Below are 26,174 nucleotides of genomic sequence, written 5' to 3' on the forward strand. Positions count from 1 at the left end.
TCATGAAAGACATGAACATCGAGCACAAAAACAAAGGACACTGCCACCAGGCTATTATCCGCCGACCGCCGTGCTGGTGGTACAAGAAAAAGCGGAAATGACAACATTGCGGAAATGATGTTCTCCGTGCATCGAGGCATTATCCGTGCGCCGGATAAACACAACAGTGACACCAATTGGAATTAAGCTATATTCCACACCCCCAGACATTTATTTACTTATTTTCTTATTGGCCCCCCCCTCTGGAGCCAGGCCTGGAGGTGGTGCCCCCTCCATTAGGCTCACCACCCACAGGAGGGGGCATAGAAGTTAGGTAACCTGTGAGCTGGGCAACAGCCGAAGACAGGGCCCTTGGCGGTCCCCACCACGGCTACAGAAGCTAGCTCTTGAGACGTGGAACGTCACCTCGCTGGGAGTAAATGAGCCTGAGCTGGTGTGCGAGGTAGAGAAATTTCGGCTGGATCTAGTCGGTCTCAATTCGACGCACAGCTTTGGAACCAGTCCTCTCGATAGGGGCTGGACTCTCTTTCACTCTGGCGTTGCCAGCAGTGAGAGGCCACGGGCCGGGGTGGCATTACTCAGAGCCTGCTTGTTGAAGTTTAACCCGGTAGACGAAAGGGTAGCTTCCCTCCGCCTTCCGATGGGGGAACGATTCCTGACCGTTGTTTGTGCGTACGCACAAAGCAGCAGTTCAGAGTACCCGCCCTTTTTGGAGTCCCTAGAGGGAGTACTGGAGAGTGCTCCCTCTGGTGATTCCCTTGTTCTACTGGGGGACTTCAATGCTCACGTTGGCAACAACATTGAAAACTGGAGAGGCGTGACTGGGAGAAACGACCGCCCTGATCTGAACCAGAGTGGTGTTTTGTCATTGGACTTTTGTGCTCGTCACAGATTGTCCATTACAAACGCCATGTTCAAAAAAATAACACTTGGCACCAGCCCACCCTAGGCCGAAATTTGATGATCGACTTTGTGGTTGTATAATCGGATTTGCGGTCTTATGTTTTGGACACTCGGGTGAAGAGAGGGGCGGAGCTTTCAACCGATCACCACCTGGTGGTGAGTCGGCTCCAATGGTGGGGGAGGATGGTGGATAAAAGCTAAGATAAGCGGAAGTAGATGGATGGACCTTATTTTGTTTAAAAAAAACAAAAATACAGACATTTCAGCAGATTGGTATTTTTTTAACAAAGCTTTTATTGTGGGATACCTGATGTGGCCCAGCCTCATCGAGACTCCAGCAGTCCCCAGGTAAATTGAGTATGAGATCCCTGCTCAATACTCTTATTAATTTAATTCTAATTTCCTGTTAAAAGCTCCTTATAGGCAGTTTCTTCTTCACTTCTTATACTTTACTAAGCACTTATTTATTGGTGTTGTTTAAAGCTAGTTTATTGGATAGCTTTGTATCAGCAGGCCTACCTCTGGCTTGCAACATGTTTAGCCTCGTCCTCCAGTGATAATTGTACGTAAAGGTGAACTGCACTTTTTTTTTGTAATGTTGCCTATCATCCACAATCTTAATGAGAGACAAGAAGACAAGTTTTTTCGCATTCTAAATTAGTAAAAACCGGCTAGTTCGTGATGGCTGGCAACGCAGCTAATCACTTAAAAAAATGCATCTAAAAACCACCTACAATACTTCACCTACGTTCCTTAACCTGTATAGTAACCATGCTGGAGCGACATTGTTATTGTTAAAACGAACACAGGAACTTTTTTTTCCTAGCGTTGTAAGACATCGTCTTGGAATGCTATGCTAAGACAATAGTCGTGAGCGAGCTACGAAGGGCTTTAAAGGCTACAACACTGACTCCAATTAGCCGCATTTTGCAAGCGTTACTGATCATCTTTAGGCTCCTAAAAAAGACATGTGTTCTTGCCTTATTAATTATTGTGAACGATAGTATCTTAGAGGGGAATTTTGCTGAAGTAATGCAGTTTATTTGCTGTAATCAAGGTGATTCTTATTAGCTTAGAGCGGCTCCACACGGTGTATGGAAACACATAATTAGCTGCTGGCCGCTTGTCAGCTGAGGGACTACAAATAAAAACAGTGTCAGCCAGAGAGGATAGGCATTTGTGAATGGCATTAAGAGGCAGTAACCAGCAACGACGATCACATTTTTCACGAAACTCTCCCAATACTGATAGGTGGTCCATCGATCGGCACATCCCTAGTACCAATACAATTGTTGTCAATACTACTACCAAACCTTTAGTGTACAGGACTACTTTATTTTGGTTTTGTATTTATTAAAATGTATCTATGGCTTGGACATAGGGCACCCGCATTCCACCCCCACCATCAAACCTCCATGTGCCTCCAACGACCCCCTCTCTTCCTATTTCAAGCTTGCCCGAACCCCAAAACCCTTGGGACATCTACTGTGCCCATTTTCACATCCAAGCAAGCCTCTTCCATCCGAAGCCTGACATTCCCCTCCTTCCCCCTGCCACACTCACTCCTGAACCCTATTAAACGACCCCCATCTCTCCCACCACCGCTAGAACACCAGATAAGCTCAACTCCTCTTATTCTTCCTCCCCTGCCCCCTTTTTGCTAGATCCAACTGTCCTGTCCGAGACCCCAGCCTGAAATCGGGGGAGGGGGGGGGAGAAGAGAAGTCAAGATGTTTTTAGATAACGTGCGCACACACACACACACACACACACACACACACACACACACACACACACACACAAACACACACACACAATTGTCCATTAGTATGAAAGTTTGATGGGCCTGTCCAACAATGTTAGTGGAAGGCAAGTGTCGTCAGACAAAGACTGTGTGTGCGTGTGTGTCCTAAAGCAAAATGGCTTAACCCGTCTTACCTTGTACTAGAATGCTCTTGTTCACCACACACACCCAAATGTCTGGTCTAAACACGTTTCCAAAATGCCAGGGTATGTACATGAAGGGGGAAAAACAGCTCTGCTGACAGAACATCTTAGAAACAGTATGAACTGCACTGGGGGTAATACAGCACATTCTGCTGTACAAGGACCACACACAAGCTTCCTCGTTGCTTTAACTCTGTCCACAGTCAGCTGAGAGCAAACATCAGGCATTGAAGATATCCTGAAGCACGAGAACAGACACACCCAAATATGTTCTGTTTGGCTATGTCTACAACGGCAAACATAGACAAACTGGCAGGCAGCTGTTGAGACATTGCTGTTAATGCTGAGAGCCGAAAAAAGAGAGATTGCAAAAACACACCTTTAAAATAGAAACAGGCCCAAGTTTGTCAGTCAAAACAAATTGTGGGTGTAGCGCGCAAGGCAAATATGGTTATTTGCTTGAACAGAATCATTAATATTTGCAGGCATGCTTCCACAAACACCTCTCCCTCCCCCACATATTCTCTTTCCATTAACAAGATTTCAAAGCTCATTTTGTTTCATCTGCCACTGTTCCTCCCTTCCTTCCCCTCCCTTCCCTTCTCTCACTCTAAGCAAGCCCCACAGCTGGAGGTGAAATCATTAGCAAAACCCCCTCCTTGCTTTTGGCCTCTTGTCCCTCCCCACCTCCCCTGCAAGCTCTTTGCAACACCTTCCTCAGCATCCTGCCTTCCTCCCTCTTCTCCACTGCTTTGCATCTCATCTGCTTGTTTTAATACACCGCTTTGGCTACGTTATTAGATCTTTTTTTTTTTTTAAAAAAGACTGAAATTAGACCACAAATGTAGAATGAGTTGACCTTTTAGTTACAGAGCAACATCAGTGTAGTAGGAAAACATACTGTAGGAAGCCAATGTTTCTAGGCATTTATGTGGAGCTTACTATACACTAAGTAAAAATGCATGTTTCATGCACAGACAACACTATGTTACTGACTGCAAACTAGGGCTGCAACAAACGACTATTTTGATTGTCATCGAGTCGTCGACTTTGGCCCCATTTACGCTGCCAAAACAAATTTTTCTGCCAGTCTAAACCCTCCAAAGGGCTTCAAATCTGATATTTTCGCATCAGATTCAGACCACATCAGGAGGTAGCCTGAATCCGATTGGAATCTTATCATTTCAAATGTGACTTAAGTCTAAACAGCAATGTGACCTAAATGCGACACCTACGTGACTTTGTCAGTTTTGGGCGCGGTGAAAGACACAGCTCGCCAGCGGAAGTGCATACTTCATCACAACATTCGGTTTCGGTAAGCAGTTTTTTTTCGACAGCCAAATTTTCAGGGCATCAGTAATCAATAGTACGCAAATAATAGTCAATATGTAATACATTACTATATATTTTGAATCCAAAGAAATAGCAATTGCTGAAGGATCAGAATTTGAAGTTCTGGCGTATTAGCTTACGTGTTACGTATTTTGCGTAAGTTGTTTACGTGAGTTGAAAAATAACGCGAACGTAGATCAACGCTTATGTCCGTGTTGCCTCTACTTAAAAGCCATAAAAAGATTAGATCCCTCCCAAATACAGTGAGTACGGAAAGTATTCCGACCCCTTTACTTTGTTCACTCTGTTTTATTGCAGCCATTGGTTAAAATTAAAAAAAGTAAATTTTATTTTTCATTAATGTACACTCAGCACCCCATCTTCCATCCATCCATTTTCTACCACGTGTCCCTCTCGGTGTCACAGGGTTGGTGGAGCCTATCCCGCACTTGGGCATAAAAAACAGAAATGTAGAAATTTTTACAAATGTATTAAAAATAAAAATCTCAAAAATTACATGTACATAAGAATTCAGACCCTTTGTGCAATACTTTGTTGATGCACCTTTGGCAGCAATTACAGCTTCAAGTCCTTTTGAATACAATGCCACAATCTTTGGACAGTTTCGCTCATTCTTCTTTGCAGCACCTCTCAAACTCCATCAGATTGGATGTGAATCGTTGGTTTTCATACAGGATGTCTCTGTACATTGCTACATTCATCTTAGTCTAGTCCGCTGCATTCATCTTAGTCTAGTCAGGGAGGTGACTAAGAACCCAATGGTCACTCGGTCAGAGCTACAGCATTCCTCTTTGGAGAGGACAACCTTCCAGAAGGACAACCATCTCTTCAGCAAACCCCCAATCAAGCCTGTATGGTAGAGTGGCCAGAAGGAAGCCATTTCTTAGTAAAAAAGTTTGCTAAATATGCACTTGAAAGACTCTCAGATCATGAGAAACAAAAACTTCTGATACAAAACACTCTCTGATGAGACAAATATTTAACTCTTTGATGTGGATGCCAGGCGTCATGTTTGGAGGAAACCAGGCACCGCTCATCACCAGACCAATACCATCCCTACAGTGAAGCATTGTAGTGGCAGCACCATGCTGTGGGGATGGTTTTCAGCGACAGGAACTCGGAGACTGGTCAGGATAGAGGGAAAGATAAATGCAGCAATGTAAAGAGACATCCGTGATGAAAACCAACGTTTTTCATCAACCTGATGGAGCTTAAGAGGTGCTGCAAAGAGGAATGGGCGAAACTGCCCACAGATAGGTGTGCCAAGCTTGTGGCATTGTATTCAAGAAGACCTAAGGCTGTAATTGCTGCAAATGGTGCATCAACAAAGTATTGAGACAAGGGTCTAAATATTTATGTACATGTATTTTTAAATTGTTTATTATGGGCCGGCCGTAATTCAAAGCACTGCAAGCGGCCCATATTAATAATCCTTGGACTTAATCTTTATTTTTCTTCTTCCACCGTGTTCTGCCACGAATAATTTCAAGACAAACCGGCCAACGAACCCCTACAAATCTTATACCTTTGAAAAGGTACCGCTCGCGCCGACAGCGCTATTTATAGTTGGCAACATTTCGTGTTACCATGGCGACACTATTCAGGTCTAAAAAAAAATCGGCCATATTAATTGATACATACCCTTCCAATAGAGGATTGCTTTGAGAAAACAAGACAAGATGACCTCTGTAGCTCAGCCATACTTTCATGTACCTCGGTGCTTAACATCTCATTTTGTTCACACACTTGTCTACTTTAACCCTGGCTAAAAAGTTTTTACTTCCAATGTTTGGTTTTGGCTGGATGGCCGTCGGAAGGAGGCCATGCCCTTTAAAGTCAGCGGCACACAGCTTTCGAGAGGGTGAGAGACTGTGAAAACATGCTTTTTTTCCCGCAAATATTCTGCCTCACGGCCACATCTTTCATCCCAGTGTCATGTGTTTCGGTGAAAACATAGACATACACGTCATCTCTCAGAAAATGTCACTTTTATGGAGGTCATGTGTATTATTTCGCTTCTGTTGGAACTCAAAGCCAAAAAAAGTCAGCAAAATCTCTCATTGACTCTAATGTTAAATGTCGGCTCTCATAACCAAAAAAAACACAAAATTTTACATTTTCTTACTCGCTCAAACTCGGCCATTTTCCCACTTATTGAAAACCTAAGAACAATGGAACGTTCCACAACGCCTTGAGGCACTCACGGTGTGTTCGAAAAGTCGATATCTCAAAGCGTTTGGCACATTCAGACTTTGTTCGGCAGAAAGTTTATTGGAAAATGCTGTGTCATTGTTAAAATGGTGGCAGGTGCATCTAATTGCATTAAGTCCTTTGGTGTGGAGTCTGGTATCTATACAGTGGCGTAACTAAAAGTTAAATGAGCACACAACATCATGCAATTTCAATGTGATGTGCATTTAAAAGAAGACTAAAGGTCATTAGAAAAATCCTTGTCATTTTCGAAAAAAGACACATTGAAAAGAGAAAGTATTGTCAGTTAGTAGACAACAATAATAAATTGTGGTAGATCAATATCATTCATTCAAAATATCCACAAGACTTTGTTATTCGTACCTTATCAAGTGATATATTTATCAAGTCCATATCCAACAATTTAGACATCGTTGTAGGGCTGGGCGATATGGCCTTTTATTAATATCTTGATATATTTAGGCCACGTCACGATACACGATATATATCTCGATATTTTGCCTTAGCCTTGAATTAACACTTGATGCATATAATCACAGCAGTATGATGATTCTATGTGTCTACATTAAAACATTCTTGTTTATACTGCATTAATATATGCTAATTTTAAACTTTCATGCAGAGAGGGAAATCACAACTAAGTCAATTTACCAAAACTGTATTTATTAAACAGTTATTAAGCAGTGGCACAAACATTCATGTAATTTCAAAACAGAAAGTGCAAGATTGTCAGACATTTTAAAACAAGCTATTAGTGCACTTTTGTGCATGATGTCACTAAGATGACATATCAAAACAACACTAAATTAAATTGGACTTTTTGTACAGAGTGCCACTACAATAGTTTAAAACAAATAAAGTGCACTTTTGTGCATGATGTCACACAAGATATTTCAATAACTGTCAAATACAAATTAGCTGCATAATAGGAAATCCAATAGTGTATGACCTTCGCTATGTGGTAGGTTACTGCGGACGTTATCTCCTTCTGTTGTTGACTATTTTTTGTTGATGTGGAAATGGAAGACGCCAGGCTCAATTGGGTCAGTGCTGGTTGATTCGGCATTTTGTTAGTGTGGCACCGGCCGAGATTGTTGACATGCGGAGTTTCAAGCACTCCTTATTCTCTAGCGGGGGACTTTTCAAATTATGGTACAAATTAGTAGTGCTGCTACTTTTTGTAGCAATGCTTTCGCCGCATACTTGACATATTACGGTTGTCTGTTCAACATCTTCCCGCTTGATCCCGTGCTGTTTTTCTTGGGAATTAATTATTCTTCCTCCATTTGTTACCAGATTCGCACCTTCTCTCTCGTATTACCACTCGCACCGCTCCGCTAGTACCACAGTTAACGTTAGTCATGCCGCTACTTCTCTGCTCCGCGAGGGCGTATGAAGTTGCACGCGCGACAGTATGTGACGTATGTAACAAGGTGTGCTTGTTTTATGTCTCTCTGAGAAGGAGAGACAAGAAAGAATGAGAAACGCCTGTCGTGTAATGCCCGCAACTAAAAGCAACTGCGTGAGAACGTATACTCGAATACTGACGATATAGTAATTTTCTACATCGCACAGAGACAAACCCGCGATATATTGAGTATATTTGATTAATCGCCCAGCCCTACATCACTGACATGTAAATCAGCAACTACAATGTATTAACTGCTTAGTTTGTATTAACAGTAAGTAGTCAAAGCAGTTCACCACAATAGAAATCTTTTTGTACCGTATTTTCCGCACTATAAGGCGCACCGGATTATTAGCCGCACCTTCAATGAATGGCATATTTCATAACTTTGTCCACCAATAAGCCGCCCCGGACTATAAGCCGCGCCTACGCTGCGCTAAAGGGAATGTCAAAAAAACAGTCAGATAGGTCAGTCAAACTTTAATAATATATTAAAAACCAGCGTTCTAACAACTCTGTTCACTCCCAAAATGTACGCAAATGTGCAATCACAAACATAGTAAAATTCAAAATAGTGCAGAGCAATAGCAACATAATGTTGCTCGAACGTTAATGTCACAACACACAAAATAAACATAGCGCTCACTTTCTGAAGTTATTCTTCATTCGTAAATCCTTCGTCTTCGGTGTCCGAAGTGAAAAGTTGGGCAAATGTGAGATCCAAAATGGCCGGCTCCGTCTCGTCGAAGTAATCGGAGTCAGTGTCACTGTTATCCAGCAGTTCTGTGAATCCTGCCTTCCGGAAAGCTCGGACCACAGTTGTGACCGAAATATCTGCCCAGGCATTTACGATCCACTGGCAGATGTTGGCGTCGTCTGGCGCTGCCTCCTCGTCTTAGTGAAGGTGTGTTCGCCTTCTGTCATCCATTGTTCCCACGCAGTTAGCAGTCTAGCTTCGAATGCCCTGTTGACACCAATATCTAGCGGCTGGAGGTCTTTTGTCAATCCACCCGGAATGACGGCGAGTATTGAATTAAGCGCGTAAGCGTGTCTCTTACTGTGATGTTATGAGCTAGCAAATATAACAACTACACTACCCAGCATGCAACGATAGTTACGAGCATGCGCGGTAGCCCTGAGAAGCGTTGTTGTATGCTGGGAGTTAGAATGTGGTTATGAGCACGCTGTGAGTAAACGTTGAGAACTCAGTTAACACGCCTCGTCTGCATTATTTATAATTAGACAGACAACACACTTAATAGGAGCCATTTTGGGGTCTTTACATAAACACACAAATGGAAATGAAACGTCACATATCCCAGCATGCACCGCGCGCTTCTTCGTCATCCACTGTTCCCACGCAGTTAGCAGTCTAGCTTCGAATGCCCTGTTGACACCAATATCTAGCGGCTGGAGGTCTTTTGTCAATCCACCCGGAATGACGGCGAGTATTGAATTAAGCGCGTAAGCGTGTCTCTTACTGTGATGTTATGAGCTAGCAAATATAACAACTACACTACCCAGCATGCAACGATAGTTACGAGCATGCGCGGTAGCCCTGAGAAGCGTTGTTGTATGCTGGGAGTTAGAATGTGGTTATGAGCACGCTGTGAGTAAACGTTGAGAACTCAGTTAACACGCCTCGTCTGCATTATTTATAATTAGACAGACAACACACTTAATAGGAGCCATTTTGGGGTCTTTACATAAACACACAAATGGAAATGAAACGTCACATATCCCAGCATGCACCGCGCGCTTCTTCTTCTTCCGGGGGCGGGTGGTTGCTTACAGTACAAGAAGAAGCGCTTCCTGTTCTATGGGGGCGGGTGCTTACCTTGGCGGTTGCTTGCGTAGAAGAAGAAGCGCTTCCTGCTCTACCGGGAAAAAAGATGGCGGCTGTTTACCGAAGTTGCGAGAACGAAACTTTATGAAAATGAATCTTAATATTTATCCATATATAAAGCGCACCGGGTTAAAAGCCGCACTGTCAGCTTTTGAGTAAATTTGTGGTTTTTAGGTGCGGCTAATGGTGCGGAAAATACGGTAGGTCTCTGATGTATCTTTGGGCAACTCACGATTCAATTACGATTCAGTGGCTACGATTTGATTATAAATAGATTATTTATACATCTATAATTATCATATTGTATGTTATTATATTGTTAATTTTTCATATATTATTATATATAAAATGGTAATTTTCTCTTAGCTGGTTACTCTCTGCTGAAACGTTGTTCCTATCAGCCTTCTTCTGTTCTTTTCTTGTTTCATTACTTCACATTCAATCCATCTTAGCACAACAGCTAACACAGCTTGTTTTTTCCTCCCTCCTCCGTGTGTGTCCGAGCTAACCCAGACCACACATAATGTTAAAAGATTATTAGCTAATGGTTACCCTGTGGTTAATTAGAACCAAATCTATAACTAACATTTAGAGAACATTAGCATTATAGCTGCATTTTAGATTCCTTTTCCTAACAGTGAGGCACAGAGGATCGATCATTTTCCCCATCTCTAATAATAACCGTAAGTGTCATTTAAAGACATTAAAACATTACCTACAACACCAAATAGCAGTGGAAAGTTGTAGCTATCGGTTCGATTTGGAGCTTGATAGCTACGAGCTTCATCTTATTCGCCTGTAGCATTCTCTTATTTTACTTACATTCCCACATAGCTAAACAAACTGAAATGAGCACAATCGCTACCTCCATCACCCTACGAAAGGCACACAGCGTATGGTCAACAGTCACATTAAAAAATTACCATGTAAACCGGGACTGCACATGTAGGTGTGAAAATTGAAAAAACACAATTATCTGAGAAATCAGACTAATATAGTGCAGATAAACATAGTGAGGGTTATCAAAGTTCCAAGGGGTCTCACCCTGTTTATTACTAGGGCTTTTAAGATGATAATCAAGAAATGTTACAAAAGGTGAGAGGCTTACCTTGTCACTTTCATCCCCATAAACATGTTCTGGGTGGCAGTGGTACGACCCACCTGGGGCTCCTAAACAAAGAGGGAATAAGAAGAATTAAACAGAGCAGGGCATGAGGCATCCTAAGGCATTTCACAAATTAATATAAAATGCCACACATGTGTGGTGAGACCATTTACCGAATAGAATCCCTGAGATGTGAAATGTATTTTTATATATTTAAAATATGAGGCAGGGAGGGATGTTCTTGTTTACCTCCATCTAAAAATGTACATTTAATCTTTTTGTGTATATTCTCATGCGGTGTTTTACCAACACGTCACAACAACAAAACAACATGTTTGCGCAAAATGGGTTGTACCAAAACGACCAAAACACATATGGCATAGTCTTGCCTCAGATCAGAGACATTAGAGACGCATGCGCACCCGCACACACGCAAAATAAACACAGTAATCCCAGATTAGAGGAGCTTTCTGATGATAGCGCCTGTTGCATCATGGCTAAGACTTTTACCCTTTTGTTTTTTTCCCACAATCCTTTCATCTTTTCTTCTCTTGGTTGTCTATTCAGTATGGCAGTTGTTTTTCTTTTTGATATGAGTGCGTCTTTCGCGGGGGACGTCCTCGCCGCTGATGGTGGAAATAGTACAGTCCAAGGGTAAGAATTTCAAAGGGCACTCCACACAAGGCCACCTTTACTCTAGACATTGAACAATGAACTAAAAAGGGAATACATACAAATAATGCCTATTATTTTTCACCTGATGGTTGTTTGCAGATTTTTTTCCTGCTCACAGCACTCCTTTTTGAAGAAAACCCATGACTGACAGAAAAGAGGGGGTGAGAGAAGAGGCTGTCTGAGTGAGGGTTTGAACTACTAAATATGTCAATCCTTTGCTGCTCATACAGCAGAAAAAGTAAAAGTAAAAGGTTGAGGCAAGTAAACCTAACAGTATACCAAAGCAACTAAAAGCCTATTTCTATTGAGATGATTTGGGCAAGGGGGCTAGTATTTATTGGATCTTGGCACTGCAAAGCACTCTTGTGCAGAATAATCATTCACCAGTCACAATGGGCAAAAATCCTGCTCCTTTCTTGAATAAGGTCTTTCTAGCCCATTGTTAGGGTCCAGTAAATTGAGTCAGAGTCCAGTCATTCAGTCGCAGCCACCCTCGGGAGCACAACACAGAAGTTGGAACAGGTTTAGAATGTTTGGATGACATCATGTCCCCTGGTAGATGAACAGAGACTGTATACTTCAAACACTTTAGCTTCTCTGCTAAAATGGGTCTCAAGGAGGGTAGAAATGTGGCATTATGCTATAGATTACACAATTCAGAAAGCAATCAATAAATGACAATTTAAAATGATATTTTAAGATGGAAAATGTGCACTGTCTGTGAGCACAGTAGATCCTTGTTATTCCCTAGCTTTACGTTCTGAGACCCTCCAAAAAAAAATTGTAATTGAGATATCCATTAAAATGTCCCTCTGTAGCCAATTTCAGATCAACATCCGCAAAAAAAGGTACCGTTCTAATTATAAGATTAGATTCGGCTCCTCCCTGTCTTATTTACGGGTGGAGAAGGAAGCTAACAAGCTAAATGTATAGAATACAGGTTAAGAACCTAAATATGCCTCATACCTTAGTAAACACAATACAAAGTCATATATGTATAGGGCTGAGTATCATTACCAATTTACTAGATCGATTAGATTTTGATTCATAGGATTCTGAATTGATTAACCACGATTCGATTCAATTTTTTTCTTGACATTTCTGTTACAAAATCATTTTTAATTTTTTTTCTCTTCATCATAAACGACTTTGGATAGTTTAAACTTGCACTGTAAACAACACCGTCTCAAAAGTGCAGTTTCGAAATAAGAAAGGAATTACAAGTGAACGTGTAATTGTATTGCATGCAACATTCAATCACTGCAAATTGCATTAAGGCAGTGCTTCTCTATTTTCTGTCATGACCCATTTTTCCACGACACCCCTAAACTCAATTCCAATTGACCATATTTATTCATTTATTTATCTGTACCGTGTGAGTTAAATAACTCACACAATCACCTTATTAGCAAAGTAAATGAATACATTGAGCTAAGATAACATCTGCAACAACTTAAACCAATTTCCATGGCAAGTTTATGAAGTCAATTTGTAATATTTAAACAAAACTTCTCAGTCTGTATGGTTATAAAAAAGTGCAAATGGTCTACTGGGTTGTGCGTTTTTACTGTAATGTTTTTAAAACTGTAAACATTGATCACTTGTCCGCTTTATATCGGTTTCTTTTTCAAAAAGAGCTATGATTTTTTGGTTTCTTTTGTGCAAAATCTACAACAATATTGCTTATATTGTAGTTTTCTCAAAAGCAATTAAAGGGAATAGTAGCATTCATTTTTCCTGAACATATACCGGTAGTCGAATTTACAGTGATGTATGCTTGTATGCTATGTCGTACTTCGGGATCGGATCTTTTTATTCTGGTTATAACTTGTTTTCCTTTCTGCTGACAACTCCTATTTTCTTTTTATTCTTGTCACAAACTTCTCCATCCATTTTTACAGAGATCCTTATTTTGTTAGCACAGTCAGACAGGATGTAACACACAGCCATTTTACTGTGAAGGCCTGAAGTGTGCTCTTGGATTTTCTGGCACACTTGACAATCGTGCTGCGCATGGAGAGCTTTGTAAATAAAATTACCACCTAAGTTACGACTGCCGTCTTTCCTTCATGTAGCTTGTATTAGGTCACGTAACCTTTGAACGGAAGTAAACAAAGTGGTGGTCAACCAAACCAACATATTTAGTGTGCAGAAAACAGCGTATAAACTATCAGAGTACGCAAGGGTCCTAGATCTTACTGCTAAAATCAGATAAAAGAAAAAAAGAAAATTGGTTTTAAGACTCTCCCGAATAAATCGTGCATTGGTTTTGCTCGGGTAAGGTTGAATTTAACTTTGCGTCTTGCGAGGAAGCGTCCTTGTAAAGAAACGGAGTAGCACTCTCCTTCTCTCGCTTGATGTGTTGACAGCTTCATTTATGATTGCTGCTTTTGGTAAATGTTTTAACTCTTCTAGGTTTTGCTCACATTTGCTTTCTTTGATTTAGACTTACCGAGTTAGTGGTTTATGAAACACTCATTGCAAAAATTGGTTTTAAGAGTTTTGAAACAAGATATAATACAAATAATATCAAGATAATACTTAAATGGGAAATAGTAAACGTTAAAAGTATATCAAACAAACCATAACGAAGTGTTCACTGCAAACTTCTTTGACTCTGCTTCCTTGGACTGGAGAACTATATTCAAGAGTCACCTTTATTATCATCGTTTTGTAAAACCTTGACATCTTTCACCCTCTTGATTACCTCTCTTACCTCTCGAGGAACTCTGAATAAAATGTGATCCTTCTTGCGATTTGAACGGTTCCAACAGCCAAAAACACAGCAAGCACTGGGCATTTTTCTTCAAGAAATGCAAAATGCTGCCCAGAACGCTTTGACAACAGACGCTTGCTTGATCAACAAATTCGAGTCTCGCAAATTTAATTAGCTTGACGTGTCGTCAGACGAAAACAATCTATAGTGAGCTTGCCCCACATCAGTGGTGTTCATACAAGACTCTCAATTCTATTTTTAAACATTTTTAATAATTTTATTCAGATGCTTATGTGGCATGATAACATAGTTCGGTTCACTTCGAGCAACTAAATGAGCCGCTTAAAGTCGGCAAGTGCGAAGGTAAATCTTTACCAACAAAAGTTGAGAAGGCCTCTATACTGTAACTTCATAGCAGGCGGAGAATCAATCCGGTGGTAATACCAATAAGTCCCTCAGGTTTTTTTCTTTTTCCCCGGACGTTTTGTTGTTGTAAGCTAACATTAGCATTAAGTGATACTGCCTGCTTTGTTGTCTGTGGGAAAATGCGGCCTATTTTCATAGAAATGTTTTTTTTTAATTTTGAGTGGCAAATGCTGAAACAGCGAATATTCAAGGTCCTGGGACCCACTATACTGCAATCTTATGTCTACATTATCCTCAAGTAGGAGCTATGTGTGAAAAACACAGTGTGTTCCAATTGAGGAAAAACAGACTTAATCCTGCCAGCTTCGAGCACAAATTCAGCTTATCCGGCGCCGACTGTGTTTGTGAAACGAGCTGGTCACTGGCAAGCAAATTCTTGACAGTTGAGCTTTCTAGCAATTGGTGCTAATTTGCATCAGAAAAACAAGTATTGTTTTATAAATAATAAATGATAAATGGGTTATACTTGTATAGCGCTTTTCTACCTTCAAGGTACTCAAAGCGCTTTGACAGTATTTCCACATTCACCCATTCACACACACATTCACACACTGATGGCGGGAGCTGCCATGCAAGGCGCTAACCAGCAGCCATCAGGAGCAAGGGGTGAAGTGTCTTGCCCAAGGACACAACGGATGTGACTAGGTTTCACAAGATGATACAAAAAAAATGTCCCATCTCCAAGAAATGACAGCACTGAAAGTTAACAGCGGCATCTTGCTGTGCGCTACAAGTGTGAAGACGGGCACTTCTGTGTCCTCACATTTGAACTCTAACAGGTTCCGGGAATGGTAGATGTGGGCAACAAAAAGAGCGCAAAGTGGAGGAAAAGATGGAGCAGACAAGGTTGAAAATGCACGTGAACGAATGGCGACTTAGGGGGAAAAGGAAGACCGGATGAGTTGAGGGGAAAAAACCTGAAAGACTGAAAGGAGTTAAGAGAAGAGAGAGAGGGCACAGGGTGGGGTTGTGGCTTCCCCTCTTCACTGCTATTGATTTTCTGTAAGCCTCAGAGTGCATCAGCTATTTCTATCCATTTCCTTCACCTCTCCTCCCTTTTTCATTCCGCTCTACCCCCTCTGCACTTCCCTCCGACATACTACTTGCACACACCCCTCCTCCACACACTCCCCCATCACTTTATCACCCCCCTCCCTGACACCAGCCCCCTTCCCTATCTGCTATCTTGTCTCTCTCTCATGCATCCCTGCTGCTTTATCTCACAGCGTCCACATTTCCATGCTTTCCCTATCACATCATCTGTGTCCATGATCTTCACGGACACTCTCTCCTCCAGTCTTCAACCATTAAAATGGCCCTTTCTCTAATGTTAGTGACAGGCGGCAGATAATTGGCAGCCAGAAAAAGTGGTCAGATATACTCAATAGGCACAATATTATGCAATATCATTATCCTTCTGGATGAAAAACATTTGTTTTGGTCCATTTCTTTTGTCAGAGTAACAAAAAACACAAAAAACAGTTATGCAATGTTCACTGCAGACGATGCTGGTTCTCAGGAGGATATACAATTCAATTTGTATCATTTTCCTTTATGCCATAATTCAAAATCTACCATTCAATTTAATGCCTATAAAGCAGGGATCATCAACGTTTTTCCAGGCCAAAGAACCGTGGAGTGGGGAACCGCTACTTATATATCTTATACAAAATAATGTTTAACATTAAACTGCTCCTAAATGTACATTATTAGTGTGCAATAAAAATATAAGATATTCAGATAATATAGTATAGCGCCGCTAATAGCTAGCTGGCAACAAGCATGATAATCACTAGCTGACAACTAGTGCTCTCATTTCTAGCTCACAACAAGCATCCTATCGCTAGCTGACAACGGGTGTGCTAATCGCTGGCTGACAACTAGAGCGCTACTTGCTAGCTTGCACCGCTAATCGCTAACTGACACGGTAATTGCTAGCTGTTTTAGTACAATACAAAAATAAAAAATGTTATCCCTGTTGTATGTGCTCTAATTTCTAGCTCACAACAAGCATCCTATCGCTAGCTGACAACTGGTGTGCTAATCGCTGGCTGACAACTAGAGCGCTATTTGCTAGCTTGCACCGCTAATCGCTAACTGACACGGTAATTGCTAGCTGTTTTAGTACAATACAAAAATAAAAAGTGTTATCCCTGTTTTTATTTTAAACCTACAAGGTACATTAAGCATGGTGTTTATGCCACTGCTAATTCTAGTCAATGTTCATGTGTATTTAAAGAGCCCCTAGGTGTCACGGAACCACTGTTGAAGACATCCGCTATAAAGCAATAGAATCATTTACAGTATTTTAGTAGAGTTTTTGTGAGAAAATCAGGAATTCATGAATTATGGCTATAAACAAATACAATGATAATATAGTCAACTTTAGCAAAGAAACAATTCAGACCCTTTGAATAAATAATTTCCTTTTTAGCATAAAAATATAAATTATGAACATTTACATTTGTTTGCATAAAACCCAGTAATACCCCAAAAGTGTGTTCAATGAACAGTAGGTTAACATGGTTGTTATGTTTACTATGATATAAGTACAAAGTAAACTTTGTAGCATTCCAAAAAATCAATATTTTTTTACATTATTTGCAATCCATCCATCCATCCATTTTCTACCGCTTATTCCCTTCGGGGTCGTGGGGGGCGCTGGAGCCTATCTCAGCTACAATCGGGCGGAAGGCGGGGTACACCCTGGACAAGTCGCCATTGCAATCCAATTCCATATTATCAACAAGGTAGAACGATTTGCTGTGCTGCCATTGTTGTTTTCTGGCCTTTAAAATGTTTACAAAGAACCAGTGACTTGTTGAGAGCATCTCTATTTTGTAAAAGTCAAAGTGTGGATATTAAGAATATGAATATATGCATTAAGGTAACATGTAAAGCTTTACACCCCTATTTGATAAACGTCCACCTTTACAAGGATGTAATTGATCAATCATCAAAGTACATTGTACAATAACCAGCAACAACTGAAAAATAGAGCAAAACAATATCACATATTTGTTTTTAAAGGTATGTATAATTTTTTTTAGCCTTTTTAAAAGATAATATAGGCATCAACGTTGCCCTCACTGCTACAAGTATATTGACAATAAGTGGGAAACCAGGATGACACTTTTACCAAGCAGAGTGCAGAGCTAACAATGTTAATTTGGATTGTGTACCCTCAAGAATATGCATACATTTGGTCAGTAAAGAATTCAATGAAATGAAAGGAAATGAAAACGGTCAAAATACTAATTGCAAATGTTTCATCTACCACTCCCTGAACATCACTAGATTGTACAAAATGAAGTGTCCTGTATATAGCTCACCAACATAGTCATAATAAAACCAGATCTAAATGAGATTGAAAGTGACCTGCAGTATTTGCACATTACATTTCTTGGAAAGTAAAGACATGTGAGGAGCATTAATGCAGACAAACATATGCAGCCCTCACGTCACACCATCTCCCAAACACATGTCAAGGCACACTTCATATCCAGGCGCAAAAAAGACTCGAGTAACAAGCTGGCCTACAAGCTCAAAATAGGCAGCTAAGTAACGCCTGCCCAGTCATTACCTGACTTCCAATGAATTTCACCTTCTGCTTTTCACCTACATCATTGCCCACCATATGTTAATTTATCCTCCTCATCTTTTTCACTTATTTTACTGATGATGCCAGTTTTTTTTGTCTGCTATACATCCCACACCAAAAATAAAATGTGTTTATTTGAATCATCTCAAAAGACAAACATGCTGCTGCAAATATTAAGCTTTAAAAGAAATGTCATCTAATTTAAAAGCCTACCTGATCTATCGCTACCTGTCTGAAAGCACAGTCTCAGTGTCAACTAAATTCTCTTAGTTGATTAGATTTTGACTGGTGTGTCCCTTTCATAACTTATTACATGTCATCCATCATTGTTCTCTCACTTCACCTTCTGTCAGGTTGTTGACTTAAGTGCAGAGGCAGGACGGTTTCTACAGTTACGTAATTTAACAGTATGTTTTCATCAGTGCTGTCAAGCCTCTGCCAACCAATGGACATATGCAAACACACAATGAGTAAAGCCAGAAAAACACTGCTATTTAAGTCTAAAATCTATTCTTCCAACCAAAGTGACTCTTAGCACATTTACTGACAGTTTTACTTAAGCTAACCTTGGGCTGCAACTATCGATTATTATAGTAATCGAGTAATCTATCGATTAGTTTGTTTGATTACTTGAGTAATCAGATAAAACACACTTTATAGCCATGATGTGTATTTTAGGGAAAATTATATATATTTTTTTAATAAATGCACACCATCAACAATGACATTGCAGTTTTAACGTGTGCGTTGTTGAGAATAAAAAAAGTTTGTAATTTTTTTCCCCATCTGTGCTGTGCCACCACACAGATCACGGCATCATATTTGCGCTATTGCAGCAGCTGTGCAAAAACTATGTCTGCTTATTTGATGTTCAGGACACTCAATTTCATTAATTAAAGCAACACAATATAAATCAAAGCTTTTTTCCAATCGGAATAATAAATTGAAGTGATTAATCATTGCAGCTCAAATTTAACCATAAAGTATGTGAGTTCTGATATATATCTACCGTAAATTTTGGACTATAAACCGCTACTTTTTTCCTACACTTTGTACTCTGCGGCTTATAAAACTGTGCGGCTAATTTATGGATTTTTCTTTGCTGACAGTATAATACTTTTTTTTTTTTCTCCAAAAGTCAAGCAAATACACTGGGAAAGTGTTTGTTTGTGCTATGGTGCCATCTTTTGAACAAATTCGCCCACTAGAGGTGCTGCACTGTCCTTCTATTTAGTGCTTCATAACCGGAAGTAGACGTGCCGTTCAGTCTTCTCGTCGTTCATAGCGTTCTATTCGTATGGATTCTTCATTCAAAACTCGAAGGAAAGTTTGTAAGTTTTACAGCACAGCTCAAATTTTTGGGACGAATTTGCAGATTGTGTCCTCTTATTCTGTGCTTCAAAAACGGAAGTAGAAATGCCGTTTAGTCTTCTAGCCATCGATAGCGTTATACTCATATGGATTCTTCATTCATAACTCCAAGCAACGTTTGTAAGTTTTACAGTATACCTAAATCTGTTTATACTTACTAAACTTTCTCATGTGTGATGTTTGTAGGAGTGTTTTCATGCATATTTGTACCTGCTATCGTAATGTAATGACGCTAGCATTGTAAGCATTAGCTAATATGCTAATACGTTCACGAGTGCTTGTGTTAGTATCATTAACCTACTACAACGGCATCCCTTTTGTATTGTTTCAGTTTTACAAATTCCTCAGTAAACTCACCAAGCTGTCACCATGGAGTTACTGAGTTTGTTTAGGTGATTGGAGACCTAGCTTCCGTAGCTAGTGGATCCATGACGATGACTTCTGTTTTGTTTGATCAGTTTTGCTGCTATGTTGCAGGCACCATTGGAAAACAATTGAGGTATGTAAATAATCATTTACAGAATCTTTCTGTGTAAATATTAATTTCGCTCTATATATATATATATATATATATATATATATATATATATATATATATATGGCTTTTAGTCCGATGCAACTAACATATGGAAACATATTTTTTTCTTCTAAAATTTAGTGGGTAGGGCTTATATTGTGCTTTATAGTCCGAAAAATTCAGTAATTTATCATTTATTTATTTTATTTTTAGATTATGCTGACGGCCAATATAAAACAAGCTTACAGTCTAAAAAGGCTTTTCGGTCGCACTTTAGGCACTCCTGGTTTACAGCTCTTTTATTCAGGAAAGTGCAACGCTGCAGAAAAAGCGCAAGTGAAAGTTTGAACCTCTGTACATACTGTAACACCTCAAAAAAGTATGTAATAATAGGGAACATTCCCTAATTGTTGTCAAATGACAAAATCAACCTTGTCTATTTCAACCCAGTGGAAGAGTGGCCGTGCGCAACCCGAGGGTCCCTGGTTCAATCCCCACCTAGTACCAACCTCGTCATGTCCGTTGTGTCCTGAGCAAGACACTTCACCCTTGCTCCTGATGGCTGCTGGTTAGCGCCTTGCATGGCAGCTCCCGCCATCAGTGTGTGAATGTGTGTGTGAATGGGTAAATGTGGAAGTAGTGTCAAAGCGCTTTGAGTACCTTGAAGGTAGAAAAGCGCTATACAAGTACAACCCATTTATCATTTATTATTTAACCCATTTAAAATTATTCATGCCTTTTTTTGTAATAAGAAACTTCCCGATTCTGGTCTCCATCCAATCCCTATTATTGCCACTTGTCCATTCTTCCTAAAACTCCTGTTAGTAGTATCCTTACCGACGAAGATAGTGCTCTCCAGTAAGCTTTATGTCGTGTTACAGGCACTGTAGTAGGGCTGGGGTGATCAAACGATATCAAGACACATAATCGATATCAATATAAAATGCTTTCGATAAAATATTCGATAAATATTTATATTTTTTGGTCGAATGAAACCAGAGATTATGAAGCAAGATTAATTTCATGAAGTCAAACAGGAAACAGGAAGTGTCACTGAGCAAAGAGAGGAACACGCCAACAGCCAATCACGTGACAGTATCGACTACCATGTTTGGTTGAGCTGTCTTTCTGTCTCGCTGTGGATTCACTGCAAGGAGTGAGAAGAGAAACTGTAATATCTTGATAAGTCAACTCAATAACAGAAACTTGTCTTTAGTGTTGTTGGTTTAAATGCAGACGGTGCGGCAACATCCTGACACTTCCAACATGTCAGTTTAATGAAGAGTTTCCCAAACAACTCTGTTTAGTGTTTAATAGCTTATACACTTCTGCCTTCTGGTGTCTCAATTCTTACGAAACACTCGTAGCAAAAATGTGTTTTAAGAAATACAAATGATATCAACATAATACTTAAATGGGAAACACTTATGGTAATGTTAAAAGTATATCAAACAAACCTTTAATAAAGTGATTCCTGCAAACTTGTGCATTCTTTGACTCTGCTCCCTTGGACTGTAGTGCATGCTACTTTTCTCGTTGCCTTTTTGTAAAATCTTGCAGTCTTCCACCCTTCTTAACTACCTCTCGAGGAACTCTGAAGAAAGATTTATCCTTTCTGTGATTTGAACGATTCGTACAGCCAAAGCAATGCAAGCATGGGCATTTTTCTTCGAGAAAGGTTAAATGGCACCTATTACCTACTGATAACAGATGCAATTGGCAAGTGGATACATTCTAAAAACACATATTTGAATGCAAACTACTGTAAATTGTGTCAGATTATTGTGCAGGCGGGTGACAAAGACATTTTTTGTGACTACTTGCCTGAACCTATGCACTGCATTTTCCCACTGTCTCTGGCCTCCTTTCTTTGGCTTAAATCTTTTTAGTGACCTTTGACTTCCCTGTGTCAGCCCTTCGAAAAGACCCCCCCCCCCCCCCATACTAGCTGAGAGTCCATACCTTGGACCTGGGACTAACGTGTGGCCACTTCTTCCCTCGCCCCCATGATGCTCTGTTGCTGACCAATGAGATTCTGCTTTGTTTATTTGGAGTGATGATGGGAACCTTGGCTACTTGGTCAACCCAAGCAAAAGCGATTTTCTTTTCCAACCAGAAAGGGTTGCCTGGGCGACAAGACAAAGGAAAGTACAAAACAAAGTACATGTTTCTAATTCTGTTACAGACAGAAAGATAGAGCGGATAGACAGAGTGGTGGAATAAAGGTAGAGAAAGTGGCATAGGGGTCTGTCCCTTTGCTGCTTCAGGCAATCCATTAGAATGATCTTTTCATTAGACAAATGTGCAGTTGGAGGCTAGTGAAAATAGACCAGTGGGGTACAGAAAGGGTTGCTTGATCCAAAGGGGACCAAGAGATGAATGTGGCAAAGAAAAAACATGCTGGTCCCGAGTCAGAATGACGACCTCAGGAGAACTATGTTCTAACATTTGGACCCATCCAACAGCTGTAAAAAGCCTTTGTTTTATATTCTGTTGTAGTGCACCGTGCGTCTTATATTACCAACAAAGAAACAAGAATGATTGTTAGTTAATCATCCAACATGGTAGGTGAAGTTATGTGAACTGATAGTAATAGATTTCACAATATACGGAAAGAGAATTGGGCCAAAAATAGTTTACAATAACTTTCAGGGGGTAGAAGTGTGGGGCAAACATTAGCTTTCATGCAACCACGCAGAAAACTAGCACTTCAGGAATGGATTTTGAAGAAATATTTCTGCTTTCCGCTCAACCTTCCACATAAGCTTGGCTCATTCTAGGGGAGTGGAGAGACGAGTCAATAAAATGGGACCGCCAGCCAGCTGTCACAATGCAGCAAGCAAATATTCAACTAGAATATACCCTAATATGTCCTTTGACAAAAAGTAACTGCGGAATCTTCTTTAAGAATTTGTGCTGGAAAAAAACACATGTAAATGCTTTTGAATAATACATTTGAATGGAAAAGAACACAGGCACTCTCCCTTCATGGATGCGGCAGTTGTTGAATTGTGACCCAATAAACTTGTCAGCTCAGACTTTGCATGGTATGCTCGAAAACTGAAAAAATGTGTCATCTCTTATTTTTTCGTGGCAAAGTTCTTGATTCTCTCTTTTATACGCAGGCATGGATGCTTTCCTCTACCAAACAGAGTCAAATAAACCAATGAAAATTAGTTTTTCAAACAACTCTTTCGGCCACAAGACTTTGATCACTAAAATGGCACTGCCAAAACAGTATGTTGCGATGACGTAGGCAAGATACACATAACTGTCAGGAGCGGACGCAGCATGTCTGCATTATGGACATATTTTGATATATCCAATATATACCGGCGGACAGCGAGCTAAAAAATGTATAATGTGCAAAGAGGACAGTGGCTGCTTTCAATGAGACAAAACGCATCTGTAGCAGCAGCATGAATCTCGGGGAAACCCAAACGTATATGCAATTTATTCTTAATCATTATTTGTGTATTTTTTAACAAATATTCTTGTGCTACAAAGTTTTTAAGGTGAGGGAAATTTCTAAATAACGTCAATGTCAAAGCATGTGGATATGGCACCACCAATGTTTACAATGAAAACAAACAAAAGCAAAATTATACCCAATATTTAAATATAACTCCCACTAGGGCTGAACGATTATGGCCAAAATAATAATCAGGATTACTTTCATCAATACTGAAATCACAATTATTAATCACAATTAGGGCTGGGCGATATATCGATATGCTCGATATATCGCGGGTTTGTCTCTGTGCGATATAGAAAATGACTATATCGTGATATTCGAGTATACGTTCTCACGCAGTTGCTTTTAGCTGCTGGCATTACACTACAGGCTCTCCTCGCTCTTTCCTGTGTCTCCTTCTCACAGACAGACAAGCGCACCTTCTTACATACGTCACATACTGTCACGTCATACGTCAAATACGTATACGGCCTCTCCCAGCAGAGAGGTAGCAGCATGGCTAACGTTAGCTGTGGTGCGAGCGGTAATACGAGAGAAAGATGGTGCGAATCTGGTAACAAATGAAGGAAGAAGGAAGAATTAATTCCCCCACAAACCAGCAGGGGGTCCATCGTCTGGCGGTGGTTTGGCTTCAAGTGGGAATATGTCGAACAGACAACCGTAATTTGTCAAGTGTGGAGCAAAAGCGGTGCTATAAAAAATAGCATTACTGCTAATATGTAGCATCATTTGAAAAGTCACCTGCTAGAGAATGAAGAGTGCTCACTCCACATGTCAACATCTCCGTTCGGTGCCACACGCCCACACCATCAAAATGCCGAGGCAAACATTTCCAGATCAACACCGTATGAAAAAAATAGTGATTTTTTTTTTGTTGTGTTTTCCTTCTCTGCATGAAAGTTTAAAAGTAGCATATATTAATGCAGTATGAAGAATAATGTTTTAATGTAGACACATAGAATCATCATACTGCTGTGATTATATGCATCAAGTGTTAATTCAAGGCTAAGGCAAAATATTGAGATATATATCGTGTATCGCAATATGGCCTTAAAATATTGCGCTATTAAAAGAAGGCCATATCGCCCAGCCCTAATCACAATTATTAACTGTTAGTAAACATTTAATTACAGTTGCTATTTTAAAGAAACATGTAAATTTGGTTTTCATTTCAAAATGAAACTATAAAAAAACTATTCATTAATATAAAATAAAATGTACAAAAGACAAAGGGCAATTAAAATAAATATGCCATTGCAGAATGCGATCAGAAAGTGAAAACGTGAAAAGATAAGATTATGCACGAACGGCACATACAAAGGAACACATATGTCTTTGGTCAAATAAAACGTTATTTTGTCCGTTATTTTGGCGTGTCTTTGAGAGGTGGATCGATACGGTGTCCCTCGGTGCACGGTTGATGTTACAGTTGTCTTCGTTTTGGGCACCCCTGCTTTTGTAGCTGTTCGTCTGGGCTTTGCACTGGTGGCAGGTCGCCCGCTCTGTTAGGAACACGCTCAAACAATGGCGGTTTAAAAAAAGAAGGGAAGTGTTAATGCTTAACGTGTCTCCGCACCTCAATTTGTTTGGATGTGCACACCAGTGGCGTTGGTTGTTGGTTCATCCGCGCGAGTGTATTTCCGAGTTTCGGGAAACGAGCATAGGTGCCTAGACAACGGCGAGGCGTGCGGTCGTGTTTCAGGGTTAAAATGCGTGCCTGTTGTTAATCTATGGGTAACTCTGCGGGAGGAGAGGGCACTGATGTAATAATGGCTTTTTTTTTTTTCTTAATAACTTTGTGAGCCACTGGCTGGTCTACATTCAATCTCTGTTGTCACTAGGGATGTCACGGTATGAACATTTCTTATCACGGTTATTGTAATCTAATTTATCACGGTTATTATTATCGCGGTATTTATAAATGTGTTAAAAATTTTCAAAAAGTACTTATGCTGAAATCTTTTAACCAAGTTTTATTGAAAAAAAAACAACACATTCTAAATGATTTCCTTTGAAGAAGAAACATTATTGTATACAAGAACACTGTCCTTGTACCTCAAGTAAAAATTGTATGTGCATATGAAAACACAAGCATTATGAAAAAAGTAATATGGTAGAAATAAAATAACAATTAAATTAAAAATAAATGTGGAAATTGTGCAAGATAGCCCCTTATGGACATAAGAGATAAAAAAAAACAACGTAAGAATTTTGCAAGATGGCACCTGATGGCCATAAGACGTAACTGCACTTTTTGTCCATATAAATACAAATAATGTGTTCATTATATGTAAGTTCTAGTCTTACACATAGGGCTGCACAATTATGGCCAAATTAATCATTAAGATATATATTTTTTATCAATAGTGAAATCACGATTATTAATCCTTATGTTAGGTAAAACAGTGTTGGGTTGGGGTGTGAACATAAGGCCTAATAGTAATCCATATATTTAAAAGGCAAATATTTGTCTTCATTTTCATTAATAGTATCAACATGTCACCCTTATCACACATATTACATGATGCCTTTATCTCTATGTTTATATTTTAATAGAGAGAAGTCTTTTTAATAGTTATGCACATTTACATGTACATGTATTAGAATAGATTCATTAAGA

General features: G+C 39.8%; 1 protein-coding gene across 1 annotated transcript in view; it reads right to left on the reverse strand.

Annotated features, from left to right (window-relative positions):
• rnf38 (ring finger protein 38) overlaps nt 1-26,174 on the reverse strand; it is a 48,177-nt gene that overhangs the window by 15,067 nt on the left and 6,936 nt on the right. Inside the window, exon 3 of the mRNA XM_061988227.2 lies at nt 10,777-10,838. Coding sequence (XP_061844211.1) covers nt 10,777-10,838 — 62 coding nt within the window. The remainder of the gene's footprint in view (nt 1-10,776; nt 10,839-26,174) is intronic.

Source organism: Nerophis lumbriciformis, linkage group LG27 (assembly GCF_033978685.3).
Source record: "Nerophis lumbriciformis linkage group LG27, RoL_Nlum_v2.1, whole genome shotgun sequence".
NCBI lineage: Eukaryota > Metazoa > Chordata > Actinopteri > Syngnathiformes > Syngnathidae > Nerophis > Nerophis lumbriciformis.